Source organism: Cryptomeria japonica, chromosome 10 (assembly GCF_030272615.1).
Source record: "Cryptomeria japonica chromosome 10, Sugi_1.0, whole genome shotgun sequence".
NCBI lineage: Eukaryota > Viridiplantae > Streptophyta > Pinopsida > Cupressales > Cupressaceae > Cryptomeria > Cryptomeria japonica.
Window position 1 is genome coordinate 855,551,332 of NC_081414.1, and position 26,584 is coordinate 855,577,915.

General features: G+C 36.3%; 1 protein-coding gene across 1 annotated transcript in view; it reads right to left on the reverse strand.

Moving 5' to 3' along the window:
* The window catches only part of LOC131065183 (guanine nucleotide exchange factor SPIKE 1), a 193,180-nt gene that overhangs the window by 133,308 nt on the left and 33,288 nt on the right, over positions 1-26,584 (reverse strand). Inside the window, exons 4-13 of the mRNA XM_057999628.2 lie at positions 13,717-13,879; positions 13,433-13,563; positions 8,730-8,845; positions 8,477-8,532; positions 8,002-8,099; positions 7,626-7,763; positions 6,796-7,110; positions 6,153-6,434; positions 5,630-5,797; positions 5,326-5,517 (exon numbers count right to left, since the gene is read on the reverse strand). Of these exons, the coding sequence (XP_057855611.2) occupies positions 5,326-5,517; positions 5,630-5,797; positions 6,153-6,434; positions 6,796-7,110; positions 7,626-7,763; positions 8,002-8,099; positions 8,477-8,532; positions 8,730-8,845; positions 13,433-13,563; positions 13,717-13,879 (1,659 nt within the window). The remainder of the gene's footprint in view (positions 1-5,325; positions 5,518-5,629; positions 5,798-6,152; positions 6,435-6,795; positions 7,111-7,625; positions 7,764-8,001; positions 8,100-8,476; positions 8,533-8,729; positions 8,846-13,432; positions 13,564-13,716; positions 13,880-26,584) is intronic.

Consider the following 26,584-nt stretch of genomic DNA (forward strand, 5'->3'; position numbering starts at 1 on the left):
CTGGACATGCTGACTTGGAGCGATCTGATTGGTTGGAAAATGACGAGGCACCACCTCAACGTGTTGAATGTCTTCCTTGAATTTTCCAATTTGTGTCAAGAAATTGTCTAAGTATGGAAATTTGATTCTTTCTTGTCACCATTTGATTCTGCTTGGGAGCTTGTATTTTTCAATTCCCTCCGAAGATGAAAACCTTCAAGAAGTTGGAAGTTTATTTAACTTTTCCATATTTTCACCAAGTCTGAGAACTTTTCTTTCTTGATGCCTTGAGATTCTTTCAAGTGCCTCGAATTTGGAGGAGAAATCTCTTCGCGAAGTATTTCTCATACTTAGCCAAATTTTGTCCCTCTCTATGCTCGGACGAACCTTGCTCGTGGTCCCATTTTCAATTCTGAAATTGGCTCGAAACTCCATTTGTGTTTTCTGTGATGATCCTGCCTTCAGTTGCCAGTTTATGTTGCATGGGAGGAGGGTTAAAAAGCTTTGGGTAACCCCTTGCAAATATGAAATGATGGGATCAAGTTGTTCAGGCATTCGCTGTGATCATGTCCTTCTTCTCGATACCCTGACATGCCTTCAACATTTCCCATACTTAGCCAAATTTTGGCTATCTTCATGCCCGGATGAACCTTGCCTATGAACTTGTCCTCAATCTTTCGTTTGGCTTGAAACTCCAACTGCGATCTCTATGATGATCCTGCTTCTATTTCCTCCTGCGACTTAGCCATGAGATGGGATTTTCACATGTAAATTCTCCAACCTTCAAGATAACTGTGATCACAATCCAACACCAAGTGTTATAAATCCGAAAATTTCTTATACTTAGCCAAAAAAAATGATTTTCCTCCCTTAGAAATTCGAACAAATTCACTAAAAATCATTTCTCAAACTCTGGAAAAACTCAGAAAATACATAAATCTGCATCATGAATTTAATTTCACCTTCAAAAATACTCAAAAATTCAGGAGAGATTCAATAATTCGTCCTTATACTGGTTGTCTTTCTCCAAAAATCTGTGAAACTTTTGTCAAAAAAGTTTATCCAACTTCCAGCAATATCCAAAACTTTCTCCAGTTGAACTCCAAACTGAAAGTATTTTACTATGCTCTCCTTAATATTTTCGAACTTCTTGGTGTAAAAATGAAGTTTAGAACGAAGTATTTGTAAATAAAGTTAAATCCTCAATCAGAAACCCTTAAAATCTTCCAAATCATGTTTCCAATTTTAACTTCATTCTTTTGGAAAGTGTTGTCATGTTTCCAAATTCGAAGAAAATATCTTCCAAAAGTTTCCAATTTGGCTATAAGTTCGAAATATTTATTAATCTTCCAATATTCTCTTTTAAAAAAACTTTCCATTTTGGATTTAAGTTTGAAATCCTTATCAATCTTCCAATATTCTCCTTTTGAAAACTTTCTATTTTGGATTTATTTCGAGGATTTTTAATAATCCTTCGATATTTTCTTCATTTTGGATTTAATTTTGAAATCTCAATGGATTTTGTGACATCACTGGCATCTTGTTGATTTTGTTTGACTTTTCAATGCGTAGGTGGACTTTTGAAATTTATCTCCATCTCCAAGGTATGGCAGACTTTGGAGACCTTTCCTCATGGCTCTCTTCAAGGCAAAATTTTTGGCTAAGGCATTGGGCGGACTTTAGCCTTTGCTCCTACATGGTGAAATTTTGGCTAAGGCATGGGGCGGAATTTGAAGGTCTCTCCTCGTGGCTCTCCATCAAGGCAAAATTTTGTCTAAGGCATGGGGCGGACTTTGAAGGTCCCTCCTCATAGCTCTCTTTACCATTAGCGGACTTTAAACTTGGCACCTCCTACCTTGCTCTCTTACTTTGGCGGACTTGGGAGAGGGCTCCTACATGACCTCCATCTTGGGTGGACTTTGGTGGCGGCTCCCATCTTGGGCGGACTTTGGTGGTCTCTCATCTTGGGCGGACTTTGGTGGTGTCCCCAACTTGGGCGGACTTCTATCATCTCTCCCACCTTGGGCAGACTTTGGAGACACCTCCTCATGGCTCTCTAACCTATGGCGGAGTTTAGACTTGGCTTCTCATCACTTGGCATGCTTGGGCGGACTTTATGCTACACCCCTATGCACCCTACACATACATGGCGGACTTTGGAGTGTTGGCCACCATGGCCTCTTCAACCTATGGCGGACTTTGGAGTTGCTCCATGCAAGGCAGACTTTAGGCAACACTCCCACCTTGAGCGGACTTTGGAGACACCTCCTAGGGTGGACTTTAGGCATCCCTCCTCTTGGGCGGACTTCAAGCATCTCTCCCATCTTGGCGGAGTTTTGGTCTACCTCCCAACATGGCGAACTTTTAGACATCTCCAACATGTGCGGACTTCTAGACCTTTGCTCTTCAAGGCGGACTTTTGGAGGCTCTCAAGAGGGCGGACTATATATCAAATATAACATTTAAGTATAAGTGGTAGCCACTTATACTTTAAGTTATATTTCATATATATTGTCAGGATGTTTGAGAGTGGTTTCGGGCCTCTAGGACTAATAATGCAAAATCTAGTTTTTGGAGGATTCTCCAATTTTCCAGACTTAGTCAAATTTCAGGATCAAGATGACATTTAATTTCAGGATCAGGATGACATTCCAGACTTAGCCAAATTTCAGGACATTTGAGGATCAGGATGATTTTTCGAGTTGATTATCCTTTGAAGGTGCCATGACCCCCTAAAATATAGGAACTTAGCTTTTTGGGTCAAAACTTGAAAATTTTGGATCGCGGTCGAAGCAGGTCAATGGTACAAGTGTAAACCCTAGGTTTGCATCCCGAAAAAGCAAAAAGCCCAAAATCTAGGGATTTAGCTTTTTTAGGTCAAAACTTGGAATTTTCGAGTTCCGGTCGAAGCTGGTCAGTGGTGCAAGTGTAAACCCTAGGTTTGCATCCCGAAAAAGCAAAAAAAGCAAACATCCCTAAAAAATAGGGAAAACTTTCTAAAAATAGCCATACCGGGGATTGGGCTAAAAAGGCCAAAAACGAAACTTCCTGAAAAATAGGAAAAAGCAAAAAAGCAAACTTTCTAAAAATAGAAAGTTGTCCAAATTCGTACAAATCAATTGCGATCTTCGTCCTTTGGCCTCTCTAAGCACTCTGGTGGTGTTCGCATTTTGGAATCACATAACTTGCAAAAACTAACTTTCAATCGTCAGGCCTGAAATGCTCTGAACTGGACAAGGCTTGGTGAAACCGCAGCAAAAGGTCATAGGACACTAACAAAACCCTAGAAAGCAGGAAAAGAGAGGGTCCCCATTTGCAATGGGGCGATGTGTGAAAAAGGTCACAACACCTCCCTTAATGGTCACCATTCTAACTACCTAGAGAAAAAAAAAAGAAGGCTGCCCCCTTCTTCTCAAAACGTTCTGTGACATGAGCCTACCACTGACCCTCCCAAAATCTGGAGAACTTCTAGATAACACAAATCCTCCACAAACTTTTGCAAATGAGCATGACACCCCAAAAGAGACTGCAAGAAGCCACAATTTTTGAGGAAAAAATCGCCAAACCCTTACAATAATTTTTTAGGAGAAAATTATAAACCAAACAGAATTATTTTTCAGGATAAAAATTATAAGACCCAACAAAATAAATTTTTTTGGATAAAAATTATTAAAACCCCCCCAGAATTTTTTAAGGGAAAAATTTATTAAAACCCATCAAAAAATTTTAAGGGAAATTTTTTATTAAAACCCATCAGAACATCTACAAGTGACCAAACAAGGAGGTAGATTGTGTTCCCTAGTCCCATTGTTGCAGGGAGATGAAGACATCGAACAAGGCCGAACTCCACGAAGCCCTAGACTGTAGGTATAGAGGATTTGAAACCCTAGGTCATAGGATGCAGAATACAAATGCGGGTTGCAGATTATGAAACACTACAATTGTGAACAAAAACCAGGTGGGCACAAAAAAGCAGAAGAAACCCTCCACGATCTTCAAACGCAGCACCCAAACTGCTCACAAAAACAGGTCCACGAACCCACAAAAAATTTCAATTATAGCTCCAAAAAAACCCACAAAATTCTGCAAAGATTTCAACAAAACCTCCAATGAATTATAAAAAATTCACCAGATTTTATGAAATCCCATTGGCCTGCTCTGATACTATGTTATAATATTCAATGTTATTAAACAATAGAGCATCTATATAAAGAATTTACAAGAGACGACGTTTCTAAAAGAAACAATCGTAAACTGAAGCTAGAAATAGAAACTAACTAAAGACAACTAAGATGACTATGATGACCATTAAAGAAACATTACAATATTCTACTACAAGTATGACTTGAAAGAGAGAAAAAGAAAACAATCATCCCCAGTACATCTACAGCTGTAAACACCACCATTAATCATGCATGCACAATAAGGTTTAAAACCATAAGCAAAATTTGTGCATGTAGTGAAATAACATTGAGACAGTGCCATTGTTCTTCTGATGTATTATTGTACTCTTCAAAATTGCAAGACAGAGAAGCCAAGTGAGGTTGCAAAGATTAATAACATGGCCAATTGAAGTTTTTTAATTTTCATGAGGCCTGGAACAAGTCCCAAACTTTTCAGGTAATAGAATTGTAGAAAATTAGTTTTAGATGTACTTTTTGGTAAAAACTGTGCATGTCTACATTAGTCAAAATAAATCTAAACTTTAGCTATTAAAAATTATACCACACAATAGTTGGTAGGTACAAAGATTAATAACCAGACAAACAATTATGTTTGCAATGGTACCTGCCTAAGGAAAGGTACTAATAAAGGCATAATGATGGTGGTGAAATACAATTCAAAGCATACAGCAGTTTACAGTTGATTTCAACTCATAAACTACACATGTAGTTCAAAACACACATCCCATAAATGTGATTGTCTTTGGTTTGTTTATTCCTCCTTTGGTATGGTTCATAGATTCTGTGTAAGAATTTTATATTATCACCAATATGTACAAACCTTAAAGCAATGAAAGCTGCATAAGCATAAAGAAAAACAAGACTCCCACATAATATGGATGTTAAATAAAAGAGATACGAAGAAATAGATATTCTATTAATTAATAAAACAAATAACATTATGAAAAAAAACCTTTCCTAAGTTGCCGGAGATGCATTTTAGGAATTACAAATATTTACTTCAGTAAAACAAATCTTACGTTTCAAATGGACAAAGCATGTTATTCTGAAGGGTAGTCCCAAAAGGCAAGAGATCTTATCATAAAGTAGTTAGATAATTTTATTTTAAAGCAGCTTGGAACTGTTGAAACATTAAAAGAAGATAAGAGGCATAAAAACTCACTGGCTTTGGAGCTTCAAGCTTTGTAAGAAGATCCACATGATAAAATGTAAAGAGAAGATGGTGTTGAGGAGTAATAATGGCTGGAAGTGAAAGCTTAATTTCATCATGATAGCTTGCTATCCGACTACCAACAGCTACCTGAGTGTGAGTCCATTTCTGAAATGACACACTTCCATCTTTTGGATAGATAGCCTGTTCCCAACAATCCCACAGATACAAGACAAAAGCTAAGCATATAATTGCTGAGCACAGATGGCTATGTAATTATACTTCAAACTTGTATTAAAAATGAGAAATACTTGACCTCTAGTGATTGTTTACGGATGTCCACATCATCCTTCCGCAACTCAACTCTTATGAAAATATTACGCTTTCGAGTCAAACTAACTGTTAAAGGATATACAAATAGGCAATGCAAAAGCTGTGAAAAGGGTTCATTCTTTGTCAATGTTCGAAAATCCAAAGCCCAGATCTGCAAAATTCAAATACAAATTATAGATATTTTAACATGTACAAAATTAAGCAGCAGGAGCTCCTCTACTTTCCTAGAAAAAGGACATGTCCTACCTTGCATTATCAACAGTATCAAATAATAAATGCTCTTTATATTTAATAAACTATTTTTCAAACATCAATCAGGTTACTAACATGTCCCTGTAACAACGATGTATATTTATACCCAACGTCTACACTTGTATAACAACCAGCAGCCGGGGCCTTGGGACATATCAATGCTTGCATATTTAAAAGTTCTTCCCCAAAGATATTTTCATCATGAATGTAACTCTTCCAGTGTGTTCATAAGGTAAAATATAACAGATACTCACATCATCATTCCCACTCTCAGGCGCACTTCCTTGGTTTACATTTGAACTGTTTCGAATGATATCCCTTCCTTCATGAACACTCCACTTCATACTACCATTGTATGATCTCGCAACGCTTTTTAACATTCCTGTGTCTCCAAGCCGCTCCCCGGCATCATTGGAATCGGCACTTAGGCTACCAGTTTCAGAAACATTATCAGCATCAAGATGAGTGGATTTGAGCTTTTCCACTTCCAATCTAAGAGTACCTTTAATTGGTTTATGAATTTTCCTCTTGGGATCCTACATTGTTAAAAACAAGTGTGTTACATTTCACACAGCATAGCAAGTTTGAAATTTTCATTTTCTACTCCAATTAATGCAGAAATCAAACAACTGACCACAACTGTGAAAACACTAATTAACAAATGTTTCTAGCATGTTCAACAATGACTTGAACTAAAGTTAATTATTATCACAAACCCACAGCAACAATGGTATATATACCTAACATAATTTAGTTTTAGGAAAAATCAAAGTTTAATAAGAACAAAAAAGCTAATAATATAATTTCCTTCTTTGTTTCTTTCATGTACAAATCTCCTTACCCAAAACAAAATATCTTTACTACAATACCATTTATAAGTGTACTATTGTATCAAACCTGGAGCAACTCCTCAATATAGCTTTCTTTAACCCTATTCAAGTTTGGTATCTCAACGATCACACAAGAGCCACTCAGGTAATGGGTCATTCTTCCATCAGATGCTGTTCTCCCAATAAGGTCAAGGCCATTTTCCTGTGAACTTGACCCAGATATGCTGGGAGCAAGTGGACTGCTTGGAGAGGCAGTTCCACCAACACCTCCACCAGCATGGCTCTCGAACAAAGGAACAACCGCCCAAGCAAAAGCTTCTTTGTATGGCATTATCCGAGCCCACACTTGCAGTTTCTGCTTCTCCTTTTCCGTCAAATGGACCTGCAATATTATAAATTATTTAGTTTTAATAAGATATATTCTCATAATTTCAAGCCTATGGTGCACTGACAACATCCTTATACCAAAGCCATCAGATCAAAGCACCACAAGCAATAGAATTTGAGATTCTAAAAAATTTCCATAGAAACTGCAGAGTTAAACTTCCTCAGCTTTTCCTACAATTTTCAAATCAGATGAAGTCAAATAGCACAAATAAAGGAAGAACTTCAGAATCTAGTGCCATGACCACAAATATACCTGACAAGTATAATGTTAAACTCAATGCAAAGATTGCTTTCATAAGTTCACAGTAACTTACTAATCACATACTTCTCATGCAAATCCAAAATATACTTTGACAAAAAAAAGCTACACAAGTTCAAAGTTAAAAGGTCATAAATTAAAGTTACAACCACACTGAAAAATCAAATAATAGAAATAGGAAACAGAACTAAATTCACGCAGAATGCATGTAACAAAAAGAAACATAGATGTCTCATGGATCATATACTCACAGGTTCTTTGCGAGAGTATACAGAAGGTGTGACTCCTCCTTCTTCAGTAGCAGGCTTTTCCAATTGAATGAGTAAACAGACAGATGAAGATGGTGAATCTAAAGAAAAGATAGCACGGTGTTGTGAGGGCACTGTGCCCTGGCGTATCATAAACATTTTATCACCAGTTAATTTTCTAAAATCAAATCGAGCTTGACTAATAGACAAATAGTTTGATAATAGTCCATGTTTTATGCACTAACCCAACATATAAGATGAAATGCAGATGATGCCATAATGCCAGTTCAGCAGGGAACAAAATGATATAACTACAGAAACCAAAAAAATATTAAAGTGCATGTTATCATGTTAATTAAAAATCTTAATTGCCACTTACATCTTGCATTTCATTGGGTAAGAACTGGAAGTAGAAATCCTCAGACAGCTTTTCTCTTCTCTCTCTGTGATACAAGCATATTGTACCATAAAATGGCTCTGGAAAGAGACAGCTTCAATCAGTACCCAAAATTAGAATCTAACAAGGCTAAAATAGTATATCAAACTGTCATTGGTCCATTAAACATTCAAATTTCTCTCTTCATTGTGTGATATAATGGACACATTCCAAATTCTAAATCCACTGAAATAATTAGAGCTGCACGCACTCACACTACTGCATGCAGATCCTAAAGATGATAAAACTTGAAATTGTCAAGATCTCACATGTAAAACACATGTGCAGACATGGAGTTACGCCAGAATCTATTGACATATGCCCACACACAAATCCATATCTATTTTGATTTTTCTGACTTCATTTCAAATTTCAACAATCTATAAGAAGTAACTATCTGACTACTTTATCAACTTACCAACAAATCCAGCTTGAAAGACCAATGCTAAAACTTTGACAGATATCTTGAGTCCACTGAACAATGTTTGAAAACATTATATTAAATGAATAAGAGAATCAAGACATATCAACAGCACTAGATGAATTATACAATTCAGGAAAATATTGCATCCAATATTATATAATTTGCACCACGTCATAATACGAACACAAAGATGAGTCCATAGTAAATAAGCAAATAAAATACCACTGGATAAGGTAAACAACAAAACCTGCTACATAACAACATTGGTGGAATTTCTGGTGTTCTTTGTCCAAATATCATGGATCTCTCATTCTCCCAATCAAAAACTGGTTCATAAGCAGGTAAAGGAGAGGCACCAAAATGCTGCATAGCCAGAACTAAAAATAGCGTAAGATATGATAGATCATTATCTCAAAATAACAAAGTAACATAAAAAAATATCTTCTAAATAATAAAACTAAGCAGATAAAGACAACTAATTAAAAGGCACAAACTAGCTCATAATTACATATACTTTTTAAATTTTTACAATGAAACCTTCACATTGTACAAGGCACAATTGGATTGCATCATAACACCACCACAAACACTACATCAATATCAAACCATAGGAATTCCATCAATGTACAACATCATATAATATATGCTATTAGTATTATAGTGTTAAGTGCAATCACTGTAATCATCAGAGTCTACTCAAGATTTTTTGATGGTATCAAAGACATAATCATAAATGCTAAATACATAGGACCAGATTCACCTCATACTCATATACACAAGGACCAAGACTACCCCCTCTCCTGTGTTTATCTTCCCAGGATTTCCCTCCTGTGCTCACCATTCAAGCTTCTCCCCCTCCTGCACCTAGAGGTTTACCAGTTTATGATGCATAGCTCGCATTTATATAAATAAAGGCTAACAACCCTTCCTCTTATTTTTGTTTGAAAAGCCTTCGATGCAGTTCATGATCCTATGCAACTCCTGCTGCAAGTTGGGTAAGTGACCCTACATGGCTTTACATAATGGCTTAGAATTACCCTTCACAGCTATTACCCTCTATAGCATCGCACCTACACATTTATTGCCTTTGCCATCAATGCCATACACGGCTACTGCCCTTCGCAACTTTTATATTTCATTTCTCATTATATCATATAGAATTAAAAAGAACGTTGTAACACTTCATAGTTCATTTTCGAACAAGTTTTCATTTCATTGACCTTTAGATGAACTCTTTCTTCTTATCTATGTTCTATCTCTAATCCATTGTCCAAATTGACATTCTTGAAAGCATGGATGCTTTGATCTGACTCAGATTTTCTTCATCTAAACACTCAGCCAACATATCCACATCCACGGAATAAAGATTGCACATTATTCCCTTATCTATACATCTCACATGGCACGGATTCAATCATTCATGTTCTAGAAAGTTTTGTGATCAATTCCAGGCAATTAATATTGAGTTATCAATCACATTGACCCACCCGTACTGGAAAAATCCATGTTCTCCATAACTAATGGACCATGAGTTTTTAAAACACTGTACTGCAGGTTTCCCCACATAGATGTGATCAGACTTTGTGCTATTAGAACTATGGTCCTGAAAAGCACACAAAAAATACTGATAGGGGGGCGTGAACCCGTATTTTAAAACTTTTTGATAACATGAAACCATATAAAACTTTGAGAGAGCAAACATCAAGACACAAACACAAATTTTCTCATGGAAAACACTTTCAGGTAAATAACTACAGCACACAATAGCTTTCATAAACAAATGAAAGCCAACCCAAAATAAGAAAGTGAACACCAACTCACAAAACCAACCCCCTGATCAGCTGAAGCACCAACTTCACTTTTCACTAACTCAAATGCATAGAAATATAAAAAAGAACTTTCCATCATACACTCAGAACTTCAGTTTCCTCTTAGAATCTGCTACAAACACCTCTCAGCCCGCTAACCATATGTAGTTCTTGAATCTTCTACAAAAATTTGATGTGCATCCCTCAATAATATTTTAAACACACAACATACACCCCTATATGTTTTGTATACTGCTCTTCATTATATGTATTCTGCACTCCCGTTGTCATTTAACACCCACATACTATCAAATTGAAACCAATACTAACTCAGAACTATTCACTCTCTCAATAATTCACTGCAGAGTAAAGTAAAGGAGACAGCAATTAAACTTAAAGAAAAGACTCTTCCCTCTAAGCTCGCACAGGTATACCTTCACGCTCTGGCCATAATAGAAGGCTGCTAACAACTCCATGCAATTTCTACTTAATCTCTTCAAAACAATTCACTCTACAATACTCATATTTCACACATCAAAACTATATGCTCATCAGAATATCTTATCATCCCAAAAAGAACTTGACTTATACATCTCTGAATACACTGCCTGTTGCTTTTTAATGATCATGCACACGTCCAAAAAATATCGTTTCAGGTCACCAAAAAACTTAAGTTCACGCATTGCCTTTTGAAATTCTTCTCAAGAGTCGGTCACCAAAAAACTTAAGTTCATGTGTTGCCTTCTTATATTGACTACTTGACATATATCGTTCAGCTCACGATTTTCTTCCCAGGCGTATTATTACACAACCTTTTTGTGAACCACAAAAAACAACATCTACAGTGTGTCAATAAGACACGACTTCACCACACAACAGTAATTGCTCACAACATTTTCAAAATGCAGCCCATGATGTCTGCAACATATGAAAGGCGACATTTAACAAGCTACCACATTCAAAACCAACAGGAGCCGTCGCACTCAAATGAATAAAGACAAATCCCCAAAAGGAGAAAATAACAAATTTAGCTTCAAAGAAAGAAATGCCTGGCTAAATCTCTGAGCAGTCAAAAATCGTGAGTGAATAGGATAAAAGTATTTTTTTTAAATAGCTGCCATAAGACAAAGCTAGTCGCTGCCCGTAAAAGGTAATCATGCCTATTTAAACCGACTAGCTTTGAAGAAATCACCAAAATCAATGACATGTCAAAAGAAGCTGACAGTAAGTAGGTGACATGGATAAGTAGCCAGCTCAAGCTGATACCCAAGTAGCACAAACACAGAACCAAGTAGCTCAACCAGACAGGCAGGTAGCTCAAGCAAGTAGGCAAGTAGCTAAAACAGACACCCACGCAGCTCAACCAACCAAGCAAGTAGGCAAGTAGCTAAATCTGATGAATAATCAGTAGCTTAAAGATTAGTTCATTCCAATTCTCTTTTAGAAACCAAACTTTGACATCAATGACAAAATCTCCAACAACAAGCTGCAATTTACCCAAAGATCTATGGTCTTGACTCTTCACTGCTGCAGGACCATGGATTTTCTTAGAAATGATTTTTGGTGAGTTTTTCCTTCAGCCTTATAAATTTAAACTTCTCAAATTTTGTTTTAGGTTAATTTTTTGGATCTCATATCCTCAAAACACCATGGAATTTTCAAGTAATCTATTTCAAAGGCTTAGCACAGAAGTTAAAATGTTTTCAAGAAACTGTTCTAATTTCTGTTCAATAAACAAAGAGGTATAAATCAATAACCTGTAATTTATCAAATTACTGACCTTGATATGCACGTACAAAAATATAACACCAAAATTACAACCTCTCTCTCATCTTCTTTACTTCCTTATCTTTACTCTTAATCTTGTAAGTGTGTAGGGAATCTCCCAAACCCTGATTCCAAAATTTATAATCCTCATTCAACTTCACAAGTGACTTGCAGTAATCTAAAAAATTGCATTTAAATTTATTAAACTTCAATTAAAAATTTTGCAAACTTGTGTAAATTGGCACGAGAAAAACTATTTATAAAGGCAAATGACCAAATGACAGCCAAGCATCAGATTTTAAACTAAGGCTTTGTCATCAAATTTATGTTGACATGAGGTTTATATCAAAAAGAAAACTCCACATAAGTTATTTATAAAGTTTAAATCTACCTTCTTTAAACTTATTAAACAAAACCAACTTTTCTAATATGTAACATTCCACCAAACTTTTCCTTATTCACACAAAATATGAGAACCAATTTACAAAAAAAGGCAAATACCAAATTTTCCTCTTGCAAAATCTTTATTCAACATCATTAAGGATAAACCTTCTCAGTTACTCTTGTATCATGTATCACGTAAAAAGCATCCAATCCCAATGCTCCAAAATAGCCACTTGACTGTTTGTAAAAATATTTTACCAAACATATAAAATAAAACTATTTTATTCCAAGTCCATTCATGGATAATTATCGTCCTCTTAAAAGAAAGCAGATCCTCCCTCATATTTAGAATTCACATACTATTGAAAGCCTTGTCCAACTTCCAATAATTCATCTATAGTTAATAAGCATAAAACAATACTACTTCAAACAATAAATCCAAAGTTATAAATGGAGGGTATTACATATTGTTTGTTCCAAAAAACAATGTATATTGAATGTATAAGTAGCTACACAAAAATGATCATCAAATCCAATAGTCACTCAAAGTCCCAATCTGTGAGGATGCATATTCATGACAGCTCAGCTTGCTACATCTAAAATTACATAATATCCTGAAAAGGAATCCCATATCCGGTGTCCATAATCTTATTTCAAGCATACTTCTTTTAGGATACTTTCAAAATATAACTTATTTGATCGATTAGAGATACAAGATACAAATATCGAATTAAGATTTATGCTAAGAACTTTTTAAGTTAAAACTGCAATGCTAGAGAAGTATTCAATACGAAAAATTAAACGGAATACAAGCTAGATCATACCCAAAGTGAAACAAATTATCACTTACAAAAGCTATATAAACACTTACAGGAGGTACAATTCTGGTACCTGTCTTTTTCCTTTCATTCAAAAATTTCTACAACAACATACTTAACAGTAATATAAACTCCCTTCAACAGACAGTAAAACACTTTAGGCAAAAACATACCTTTTGAGAGGTCCTTGTAAATGTGCCCTCTGATGAACTCGTGTCTGATGAATGTCTCCCTGATGTACTAGGATCATCATCATCAGTAGCATCCTCATTCCTCCCTTGCCTTATGTTGGCTAGCCGTAGCTCTGATGGTAAAGAAGTTCATAAATTGACAATCATGTACAAAGCTTTCACAAGAAATGCAGAGATGAAAACAATAATGTTTTCTTTAGCGAACTTCCAAACAAATTTCAAATAAAAATTCCATCATAAGATATTGTAACTCTTGGTTATTTTACCTGTTTCTATGTCTGTATCTGGCCCTTCAAAAATTTGACTTTGAAATGATATAGATGGAATACTTTCATAATGCCCATATTTGTTTTCGTCTTTCACCCAGTCACCCTTGTAGCATTGCACCAATTCATTTAAATAAGGCCACTGCTCCAGGTTTTCGCTCAACTGCCAAACAAAAATGATATTAACAAGGTATGAGAACACATTATCTACTTGAGATGATAAAATTTTCAATATGTTACATCTAACTTCTAACTTTAAGTATTATATCCATACATAAGACAACAAGCAGCTATCAACTTTTGGATATTGTCCCATAGAAAGCAAAATTATTACAGGCATGCCCAAATTGGAGTCCCAACCATCCAGTGAAGAGAGAAGGCAAAGGAACATGGATTACAATCAAAGTTGCATGGACACAGATACGGATACGGTATCGGATACGGAAACAGCTATTTTTGAAGATCCCCAATATTGATAATTTGATACGGCTGGATATGACATCCATATAAAACTAATACACATAATATTTAACACAATTTTCTAAGTTATTAGAGAAGATTTTCATTACTTCAAAAGCAATATAGACACATAATTGCTACATAAATAACTATAAGTTGATTCAACAATTTACAATATGCAAAAATAGTAGAGTTGCATTGGAAGATAACCCAAAAAATAGGTCACTGAAATACAAAAAAAAAATATGTCTTTCTCATTTGGTGTAGATTTTGTTTATACCATTTTTTTTTCGACAATGCATGAATGAAGTTTTTTGAAAATAAATTTAGGAAGATTTATATCAAATTTTTTAAAAATTCAAATCACATAGTATCCAGCATGGTGGGAAAATCAAGGTTTTTTGGGCATGCATGGGTGTAGTATCAGATACGTATCCAGGCTATATCAGATACATATCCATTTTGGATACGGGATACATGCGCCCAGGGAGGGACAAAAGAGTTTCCGGCTACTCTGATTACAATACATTCCTTCACTGCAGACCATATCTAAATATGTGCTTGGTCCCATCCTTAGAAGAAGACAAAGGACAGACTATTCTGAGCTTTGAGGTAGTATTGAAAGACAACCTACAGAGAGCAGCAATGGGAAGGCAGATTACGATAAATTTAAATGAATTCTATTACTGATATCCAAGCCATAATTTATTGCCTCGTGATTCACAGATCACCAGGCAATAGAATTTTTTTTTAAAAGACTCATGGATGATATCATGACAGGATCTGAACTACCATGTAGGTAATAGAAAGTATGTTTGTTAATTGAAACCCCTCCTCTTCTTTGTTACATAGCAAATTCGAATATCATTGTCATGTCCTCCTTTTCAGATTTAAATAATTAATAATATTTTTTAAGTTGGGTCCCGTCACTTTCATTTATGGGACAACTCAAATAATATCATTTTAATAAATTAAAAAATGTTTTTATTAACACTTAAATATGAAAAGTATTTTTAATACTTTGAGGGAAAATAAATTTTAAATTTAAAAAAAAAAAATGGGAGGCACATAAACAACAACAACAAAAAAGACCACTTTTCCTCATTTTATGATCATTCAAGTTATTCTATAATTTCTATGCAACCAATTTTAAGATTTAAGCAGTTTGTTCAATCTAGGACGAAAACCCTTGGTTTATTCAAGGTTTAAGAGGGAGAAAACCCTCTCGAATTCCACATTTGTTATCAAGTACAAAAACCCTTGTTTTCAATCTTGGGTGATTCCATCCAAGAATAACAATTCTGCTGATTTGTGGTGGATTTGGATTTCACTATAGTGCCACTAAAATGTTTTGGCAAGCAAAAATAATCATTAACGCATATTTGAGGGTTTATATGTTGAATTTAAGATTTTTGGCAAATTTTTGGGCATCCTAAAGAGCTAGATCTGAGTTGTTACAGTCATAACAAATGCTAATTGACATCATTGGAGGAATTTGGCACTATTTTTGGTGATAGCCCAACTGCACAGAAATTCAGAAATTATTTTTCAGGGGTGGCAAACTATTTTTCAAGATATTTCTTGCTGATTTGAGAAGCAGCAGCTGTGCAGATAATCCATACGTTCTTATTTGGCAGTTTATAGTTTGATTTGTGTTTCCCAGGTCTGATCTGCATTACATCAGCAGCAAGGAATGTTAAAAGTAGTTTGTTTGGTCATTGTAATCTCCTATCATAGCCATACAGCTGCTATACCAGTCCATATAGCACTTAATATGGCTGGATCAGCCAACTGTACCACTCCAATAAGGTCAATCTGAATTGAAAATTGTGAATTGAGATCTGATTTTGGTATTAGAGCAATTTCCAGCTTGTAATCAAAGCCAAATTCAATAAAATCAGATTTTGAATGTTTCCCAATTTGTATTTGAATCTGATTTAAACATTTGAAGTGACCTCGGGTTTGTACCAGCCATTAAATCTGTCAAAATTTGGTTTGGATTTGGCCTATGAGGTGCTTGAAAGTTTGATGAAGTATTCTCCATCAATATTTTCAATTTTCAGTTTTCAGTTTGTTCCTCGTTTCAAAAAAAGCATAAAACCATAAAAAATATAAAGGAGATATTACAATATCTTTAATATGCTGTCAGTTATGACCTAAAATTTTGATTTAGATGCAGTAGGGATTCTTCCAACATGCCTGGAGAACCCATAGTTGCCAATGCAGCAAGTACCTAACCTCAAACAAATGTTCTTTTGACCATTGACTAAGAATGAGAAAATAGTGCATTTCATAACACAAAATCTTACTGCAGCTGATTAAGTTCCAAACACCAATACTTTAACTTAAATTTACACCTTCATCTATGACCACCAGTTTATCTCCAGCATTCTAGCAACATTTCTGTCTTGATCTCCAAATTCATAGTTGTCCTCTTCATTTCTATCCCCCAGTTTATCTTTTGGAACACCTGTGGTTCTTTGAAAGGAAATTGATCAAACCCTGAATAATCCTTCATCCACTGTACCAGTCCATTCCCAAAGAATTCGGATTTTTTCTTATTGAATATCTGTAAATGTATTGTAATTTCCAATTTAATGGACAAGTTATATGCAGGATGGTGTATTTTAATTTTGATATTATGACTATGACACTAATATTGCTATCTTTCTTTTACTGCAGGTAAGGAGGATGAACATGTATCGATTTCAATGTCATCTCCTTTGATTTGAATGATGTATAAGTAGTAGGATGGCCACAATCAAGTGGCACATTGATCGGACATATCTTTTAGACATGTCCGACCAAGATGTCACTTGGTCGTGACCCTTACTAACATTAACCAATCCATAACTAATTGGTGCTACAAACATACCCGATAATGAATCGGTATCATTGTTAATGTTAACAGTGCTTATGAACATACCCGATTATGAATCGGTATCATTGTTAATGATAACAATGCTTATAAACATATCCGATCATGAATCGGGATTTGTTAATTGTTATAGATATAAAACATACCCGATAATGAATCGGTATCAAAACATATAATAATGGATCAATATAAAGTAAACAATAACAATAACGGTTAGCATTATATGCTATCGGGTTAATACCCCGATAGCATATTAATGTCGATTCATATAGCATATTAATGTCGATTCATATATGAATCGACATTAATATGCTATCGGGATAATAGCCCGATAGCATTTAGATTGACGCTTAACATAGTTAAGGAGATCGTCAATCTAATCCATCATTATCCAATATCAATATCATAATTATGATCAATGTTATAGTCTGATAAACATAAAGCATGAATGAGTAAACTAATAACAAAGTAGAGAGTTAGGAGAGTCTTATCTTGCAGAAGCTACTAATGCATTAACACTCCCTCTTAGCTTTTGGAAAATAGATAAAGTAACCTGCATCACATTTCTTTTCATAATGTCAGTCTCCAAGAATATATATCATCTATACATATGATATGAAGTATCATCAGGACATAGGATACAAATATAAAACATTACTCTAAGTATGTATCACCCAACCATGTGATGTAAAGGATTCATCATTTTATTATAACAAGATATCACCTAGACACATGATATCAGTATTGCCTAAACACGCAACAGTGAGGATAAACATACGAGGATGGTTAAATTCTCATCTTATCCATATTGTGATATGTGCACAAACATTTTATTCAAATGTTTTATCACAACACCATCATGGCACATCCATGACATACCAGAGATCCAACATGATAACTGGTTTGAGAATCATAAGATCGTCACCTTATGATGTCTGCATACAAGTGTTCATAATCTGAGAGATCGTCACCTCTTAGATATGAACACAGGGGGTAAAACCCATAATGTCTCAACATGACAAAAGAAGTTTACATTTTCAACATCTTATTTACAAAGCAAATTACCTTTCTATCATACCTAAACCCTTTCTGAAGTGATCAACCTTCACTCTGGAAAGTGGTTTGGTCAGAATATCTGCAGTCTGATCTCCCGTACTAACATATTCTAATTTGATCACATTTTTGTCTGCCATGTCTCGTACATAATGGTATGGGATCTCAATATGTTTGGATATATCATGGAATACTGGATTCATTGAAAGTTTAATGCAACTTTGATTGTCGCAATGGATGATAGTAGGTTTCATCGGATTACCAAACAATCCCACAAGCAACTTTCTAAGCCACACCGCTTCTCAGGCAGCCATAGAGGCTGCAATGTATTCGGCCTCAGTGGAACTTTGCGCTACAAAAGACTACTTTCTACTGATCCAGGATATCATGGCTGATCCCAAACTGAAGCAGCACCCAAAGGTGCTTTTCCGATCAATCACACTTCCAGCCCAATCTGAATTTGAGAATCCGTGTAGATTAAGATCAATTTTCTTATACTTGAGACCAAGGTTTAAGGTGCCTTGTAAATATCTCATAATGTGTTTTACTGCTACCAGGTGTATCTCTTTTGGCTCACACATAAACTGACTCAAGGCATTTACTGCATAGCAGATGGTCTTGTATTTACCAGATACATAAGAGACCCAATCATTTGCCTGTATAGATGGGGTCAGTAAAAGGTGATTCTGCTGCTGCTTCTTTAAGTTTATGAAGATTCGTTTCCATTGGAGCAGTCATAGGTCTGCAGTTGAGCATTCCAAATCTCTTCAGGATGTCTAATGTATACTTGCCTTGGTTTAGAACAATGTTGCCAGAATTCTGCCATACTTCCAACCTTAGGAAATAATGAAGGAATCTCAAGTCCTTCATATCAAATTCTTTGGATAGCTCTTTCTTGCATTGATCTATAAGGTGATCTTCTCCAGAGATTAATAAGTCATCAACATATAAAATTATTATTAGCATATCACCTTTATTCTGTTTGTAGTAGAGATTAGGATCTGCATCATTTTTAGAGAAGCCTAGTTTTGATAGATATGTGTCAATTCTTTCATACCAGCCCCTGGGAGCCTGTTTGAGCCCATATAGAGCTTTCTTGAGTCTGCACACATGAGATTCTGCATGATGGATCTCAAACCCTTCAGGTTGCTCTAGGTATACTTCTTCAGATATCTCTCCATTAAGAAAAGTTGTCTTTACATCCATTTGATGTACCTTCCATCCCTTTGCTGCTGCAATGGCTAGTACAGCCCTTACTGAGGTATATCTGGCTACAGGAGCAAATGTTTCTTCATAGTCTATTCCTTCCTTTTGAGAAAATCCTCTAGCTACAAATCTTGCCTTATATTTTTCAATGCTACCATCTGCTGCATGTTTGATCTTGAAAAGTCATTTAGAAGAAACAACAGACTTCTTAGTTGGCCTAGGAACAGTTTCCCATACATCATTTTTCATTATGGATTGATACTCTTCAGACATAGCATCCTTCCATACTTGATGTTTAAGGGCATCTGTCACATTGTCAGGTTCGTTTTTAGATAGATCATTCATAAGAGAAACATAGCTAGTATATTTATTAGGTCTTTTGCTTTCTCTGAAGGTTCCAGAAGGAGCAGCAAACCTCTGAGCTTCTTCTATTGTTTTGGTGGCCCATAGTGGTCTTTTCTTGAGATTTCTAGGTGAGTTTTCATTTTCATTTTTAGTTTCATCTATATTCTCCCTCTAAAACTCAGGGGCAGGATTTTCATCTAAGTTAGAGGTAGGTACATAGATTTCAGGTTCTATGAAGTTCTGAGCTCTTTTGAAAGCCAGGTCCTCTTCAAATATTACATCCCTACTTAGTTCAATATTTCTTTGACCAGGTACATAGATTCTGTCGGCTTTGGAGGTTTCACTATATCCTACAAGCAATCCTCTTTTTCCAGAAGGCTCTAGTTTTAGTCTCTTTTCTTTAGGTATATGGATATAGACAGGACATCCAAATATCCTAAGGTGGCTAATATCAGGGTTAATCTTAGTGAATACTTCCTCAGGAGTTTTGTCCTCAAGATGGGAGTGAGGGCACCTGTTCTGAATATATACAGCGGTGCTGGATGCTTCAGCAGAGAGATTTGTGTTAAAGTTTTGATCTAGGATCATGGCCTTGGCAGCTTCAACTATGGTCCTATTTTTCCTTTCCGCTACCCCATTTTGTTGGGGGTTATAAGGTATAGTAAGCTCCCTCTTAATCCCATTATCTCTACAAAATTCTTTAAATGAATCTGATATGTATTCTCCCCCATTGTCGGTTCTTAGGGTTTTAACTTTGTTTCCTGAGTGGTTTTCAGTTAGTGATTTAAATTCTTTAAACCTAGAGAGGATCTCTTCTGATTCTTTACTTTTCAAAAAGTAAATCCAAGTCTTCCTAGAATAGTCATCAACAAATATTACATAATACAAGAATCCCCCTAGAGAGGATACGGACATAGGTCCACATACATCAGAATGAACTAATTCTAGAATTTTGCTAGTTTTCCTAGTACTATTTTGGAATGCACCTTTGGTATTCTTACCTAGGGCACATCCTTTGCATGCCCCTGAATGATCTTGCTTTAACTTGGGTAGACCTGTGACAAGGTTTCCCATTGAAGATAAAGCCCTAAAATTCAGATGACCTAATCTTCTATGCCAAACTTCATTTGCATTAGTGGCTTCATGGATTAGGGCTAGATTGGGTTCCGTGCACAGCTCATACAAATAGCCCCGTCTCTGTCCAATGGTCTTTGCCTTCTTGATGGAGGAGTTCCTTGGCCAAGCCAATACTCTGTTGTCCATGAATGTCACTCTGTATCCGTTATCTTCTAGTGCCGATATAGAGATTAGATTTCTTTTGATGCCGGGGACATATAGTACTCTTGTTCAATCTTGTAGGTCTTCATCTATATTCTTGTGTTTCATTCCCATCTTGTTCAATCTTGATTCTTCTTGGAGACAGTCATCCCTTAATCTTTCAAACTTGGGATATTTGGACCTTGCACTGATGCCTTGGACGAATGTGCTCCATCCACTAGGCAACCCATCTAAAGCAATGAGTGTTAACTCTTTGCTTTGGATCTCGTAGTCCAGAGTTGCAAGTTCATCTTTTAGAACTGATATCCACATAAAGTAGGCGTTGATTGTCTCCCCTTTGTTCATGGTGATATGATTTATTTCTCGTTTTAATGCTAGAATTCGACTTGCATTTGATATCTCAAATGTGCTTTCAAGAGCTTTGAACATTTTATAGGCTGTCTGATGTTTTCTTATGATGGGCATTATGTTGTTTCTCACCCCATCAACTATTATTTTTATTTGCTTTTCATTTCCCTCAATCCATGTTGTTTTGTCAGGTTCATTTTCGGGTTGATCATTTTTCGTTTGAACAAACGAATCCACTTTGTTCTCCTTTAAGATCATTTGAATTCTGAAATTCCAGGCTGAAAAATCATCGCCACTTCCGAGTCTGTTTTCAAATCTGATAGCACTGGCCATTTGAAGAAATGTGATGTAGTATATAAACTTGTTCTTAAATTTGTTTCATGAAATTAAATAGCCTCAAGTTCAATCAACTTGGTGTTAGGGTTTCAAGCAGATCCGAAGCAAATATGAACTAACAATTATATGCAGATTTAAATACAAAAGATAAAGAAATAAAATAGGACACAGATAACACAGAGATTTAACGTGGTTCACCCAGAATGGGTTACGTCCACCATACACAGTCGTCCAATCTTTCTTATTATCCAGCAAAAACAGTACATCAACCTTCCAATGCCTTAAGCATCCCAACCGCTTATAACATGCGTTTTTAGGGCAACAAACAAAGTCGGCCTTTTTTAGGGTTTTATTACAATGTCGGTTTTCATCAACAAAAAAAACGGCAAAACGTGCTGAGTGTACAGTACTTTGCTGATCAGTCGCCACATTTCAACAATCTCCCACTTGGAGACTGATCGGGCTCCACACCGAACAATCTCCCACTTGGAGACTGATCAGGCTCCACACCGAACAATCTCCCACTTGGAGACTGATACTACACAACACCACTGTACATGCAACATCCGCTGGATAAAACACTAGGACTTGACTGGTATAAATTCCACAATTATCAACCAAGAAGACCAACAGAAACTGATGAAAAAATCAGCTTCTCCTGTGGAACTGCCTTTGTGAACATATCGGCAGGATTCTCACTTGCATGAATCTTCTCAAGCCGTAACTGACCCTCCTCCAAAATAGTCCGGATGAAGTGGTACCTGAGCTGAATGTGCTTTGTCCTTGAATGAAAAGCAGAGTTCTTCGCAAGATGAATGGCACTCTGACTATCAGTATACAATGGGCTATCCTCTTGTGTCTGACCCAATTCCTTCAAAAAACATTGCAACCAAATCATCTCTTTGCTGGTTTCTGTAGCAGCAACATACTCAGCTTCAGTGGTTGAAAGTGCAACAACCTTTTGCAGCCTAGAAATCCAACTGACTGCAGTTCCCCCTATAGTAAAAACATACCCTGTAGTACTACTTCGTGAATCAATATCACCCGCCAGATCAGAGTCAACAAATCCACTTAGAGCAGCATTAGATCCTTTGAAACATAATGCCTTCATAGCAGTTCCTTTCAAATACCAAAGAATCCATTTCACAGCATTCCAATGTTCCATACCCGGATTACTCATAAACCTGCTCACAACTCCCACTGCATGTGCAATATCTGGCCTTATGCATACCATTGCATACATCAGACTGCCAACAGCTGATGAATACAGGATGTTAGACATTTTATTAACCTCTTCCTGTGCCTTTGGGCACATCTCCTTAGTCAATTTGAAATGACTAGCCAAAGGTGTACTAACTGCTTTTGCATCCTGCATGTTAAATCTTTTCAACACCTTCTTTATATACTCACTTTGGGACAAATTCAAGGTTCTATTTTTCCTGTCCCGTGTAATCCTCATACCGAGAATTTGCTTAGCTGCACCCAAATCCTTCATAGCAAATGACCTGGCTAATTTCTGTTTAAGATCATTTATATGTTGCATGTTAGACCCAGCAACAAGCATGTCATCAACATAAAGCAACAGGATAATATAACTGCCATTATCAAATCTCTTAAAATATACACAATGATCAGAATGACATCTATGATAACCGTGTTCAGCCATGAAACTATCAAATTTTAAATACCATTGTCGGGGTGCTTGCTTTAGGCCATACAAACTTTTCTTCAACCTGCACACCAAGTTCTCCTTACCTTTGACCTCATATCCCTGTGGTTGCAACATGTAAATTTCCTCCTCCAAATCTCCATGGAGAAAAGCTGTTTTGACATCTAATTGTTCAAGATGTAAATCATCTGCAGCCACAAGACTAAGTACAGTTCTAATTGAAGTCATTTTTACAACTAGAGAAAATATTTCATCATAATCTATACCCTTTTTCTGTGCAAAACCTTTTACCACAAGTCTGGCCTTATATCTTTTCTGACCTCCTTCCTCCTCCTTCAGTCGATAAACCCATTTGTTAGGCAAGGCTCTTTTTTCTGTAGGTAAAGGAACTAAGTCCCAAGTCTTATTTTTCATCAGGGAGTCCATCTCCTCTTTCATGCCTAGCTGCCACTATTGTTTGGCATCCACCTGCATTGCTTCTTCATATTCTTCTGGTTCACTAGAATCTGTTAATAAAATAGAATACAAAGAAGGAGAAAATCTTTCAGGGGGTCTACTTGTCCTCGTAGAACGTCTAACACTTGCAGGAGTTTGTGGGACAATCTGTTGTTGCTGAGCATCAGGTACCTGTGGCATTTCATTTTCAGGAATCTCATCCAACACCACATATTCTTGTTTGTTCTGTTCATGCTTCTTTTCCTGCATCTGTTCTTTATACATAACCTTCTCATTGAATATAACATCTCTACTTCTAATTATTTTCTTATTTTCAAAATCCCATAACCGATAGCCATATTCATCTATCCCATATCCAATGAAGGTACATTTCTGAGATTTAGCATCAAACTTGGTTCTGTTTTCTTTATCAACATGGACAAAAGCTTCGCAACCAAAAGTTTTTAGAAAAGAATAATTTACCTTTTTACCAGTCCATGCTTCCTCTGAAATACCACCATCCAAAGGGGTTGAAGGTCCTCTATTTATCAAATAGACAGCAGTATGTATAGCATCTGTCCAAAAATGTAAGGGCAATCCAGCATGCAATCTCATGCTCCTCGCACGTTCCATGATGGTCCTATTCATTCTCTCTGACACACCATTTTCCTGTGGAGTTCCTGGAACTGTCTTCTGCTTTCGAATCCCATTTAAGGAACAGTAATCTTCAAATGCTTTGCTGCAATACTCACCTCCATTATCCGATCTGAGACACTTCAACTTTTTTCCTGTCTCATTCTCAACCAAAGCTTTCCATTTCTTAAATGTTTCAAAAACATCTGATTTTTGTTTTAAGAAATATACCCATGTTTTTCTGGTTGAGTCATCAATAAAAATAACATAATAACAAGAGCCACCAAGAGATGATCCCTGAGCCGGTCCCCATACATCTGAATGTACAAGCTCTAACTTCTCACTCTTCTTCTCTTTCCCAACCTTGAGAAATCTGACTCTTTTCTGTTTACCATAAACACAGTTTTCACAGAACTCTAAATCAATCTTCTTTAGTCCTGGCAATAGATTTTTGGAGTGAAGGATTTTCACCCCTTTCTCACTCATGTGCCCAAGCCTATGGTGCCACATTATCGAATCTGTTCTTGCAACATTTATTGTTGTTGTCCCTGCAGTAACTTTATCTGTAAAAGCTAAGGTAGAGAAGTGTTACCAATACACAGATATAATGTGCCTACCTTCGCACCTTTAGCTACTACTAATGATCCTTTAGTGACCTTCCACATACTGTCTGAGAAGGTAACTATGCAACCTTCACTACCTAGTTGCCCTGCAGAAATTAAATTTCTTCTTAAATTAGGAACATATCTTACCTCCTGCAGAAACCAATCATTACCATTCTGCAACTTGATCTTTATCTTTCCTTTTCCAACAATTTGACAGGGCTCATCACCACCCAAATATACTTGTCCAAAATCACCTTGAACATAATCTAGAAAATATTTTCTATGGGGTGTAGCATGAAATGAAGCCCCAGAATCTATTACCCAGGAATCATTAACATTATCCAAACATAAGATTAAAGCATCTTGTAAAGTATTACTTGCAATATTAGCTTCCTTACTGTCATTTTCATTTTTGTCTCCTCCTTTGTTTTTCCGAGACCAACAATCTTTCTTTAGATGACCAGGCTTTCCGCAGTACCAGCAATCTTTCTTTCCTCTAGATTGAGAGCGTCCTTTCTTTGACTTCCCTCGTGACTTCTCATTCCCAGGGCCTTTTCCTCTTTCCTTTGATCTTCCTCTGTTCTCCACATTCAAAACACTACCCGATGATGTTGGAGTCTCACCTGTGCTTTTCCTTCGCATTTTCTTCGCTTAGGATAACACCAACAATATCATCAAATACCAAAGTATTTTTACCAGAGACAGAGTTACTTACAGCCATAACCAAGCTATTCCAGCTTTTTGGCAAAGAACATAAAATCAAGAGAGCCCTAACCTCTTCTGCAAAGGTAATTTTTTACCGAAGACAATTGACTGGTAATTGTATTAAATTCATTTAAGTGCTCCGCTACAGATCCTCCCTCACTCATTTTCAAATTAAACAAACGCTTCATAAAAAATACCTTATTCGAAGCCGAGGGTTTCTCATACAGCTTAGCCAATGTTGCCATCAAATCTACAGTCGTTTTTGCTTCTGTTATATTGAATGCTACAGACGCCGCAAGGCACAATCGAATGGATCCCAGTGCCTTTCTATCTAAAATGTTCCACTCTTCATCTGATATTGTGGTCGGTTTCTTTGCCTTTCCTTCCAATGGCCGCCACAAATCCTTTTGATACAGGTAATCCTCCATCTGCATTTTCCATAACTGATAATTCTGGCCGTTAAACTTTTCGACCTTGAATTTGGAATCCTCCATTGCTCCCACTCAAATCTGAAAGTCCTGCCAATTTACAGAAAACCTCGCTCTGATACCAATTGTTAGGGTTTCAAGCAGATCCGAAGCAAATATGAACTAACAATTATATGCAGATTTAAATACAAAAGATAAAGAAATAAAATAGGACACAGATAACACAGAGATTTAACATGGTTCACCCAGAATGGGTTACGTCCACCATACACAGTCGTCCAATCTTTCTTATTATCCAACAAAAACAGTACATCAACCTTCCAATGCCTTAAGCATCCCAGCCGCTTATAACATGCGTTTTTAGGGCAACAAACAAAGTCGGCCTTTTTTAGGGTTTTATTACAATGTCGGTTTTCATCAACAACAAAAAACGGCAAAACGTGCTGAGTGTACAGTACTTTGCTGATCAGTCGCCACATTTCAACAATCT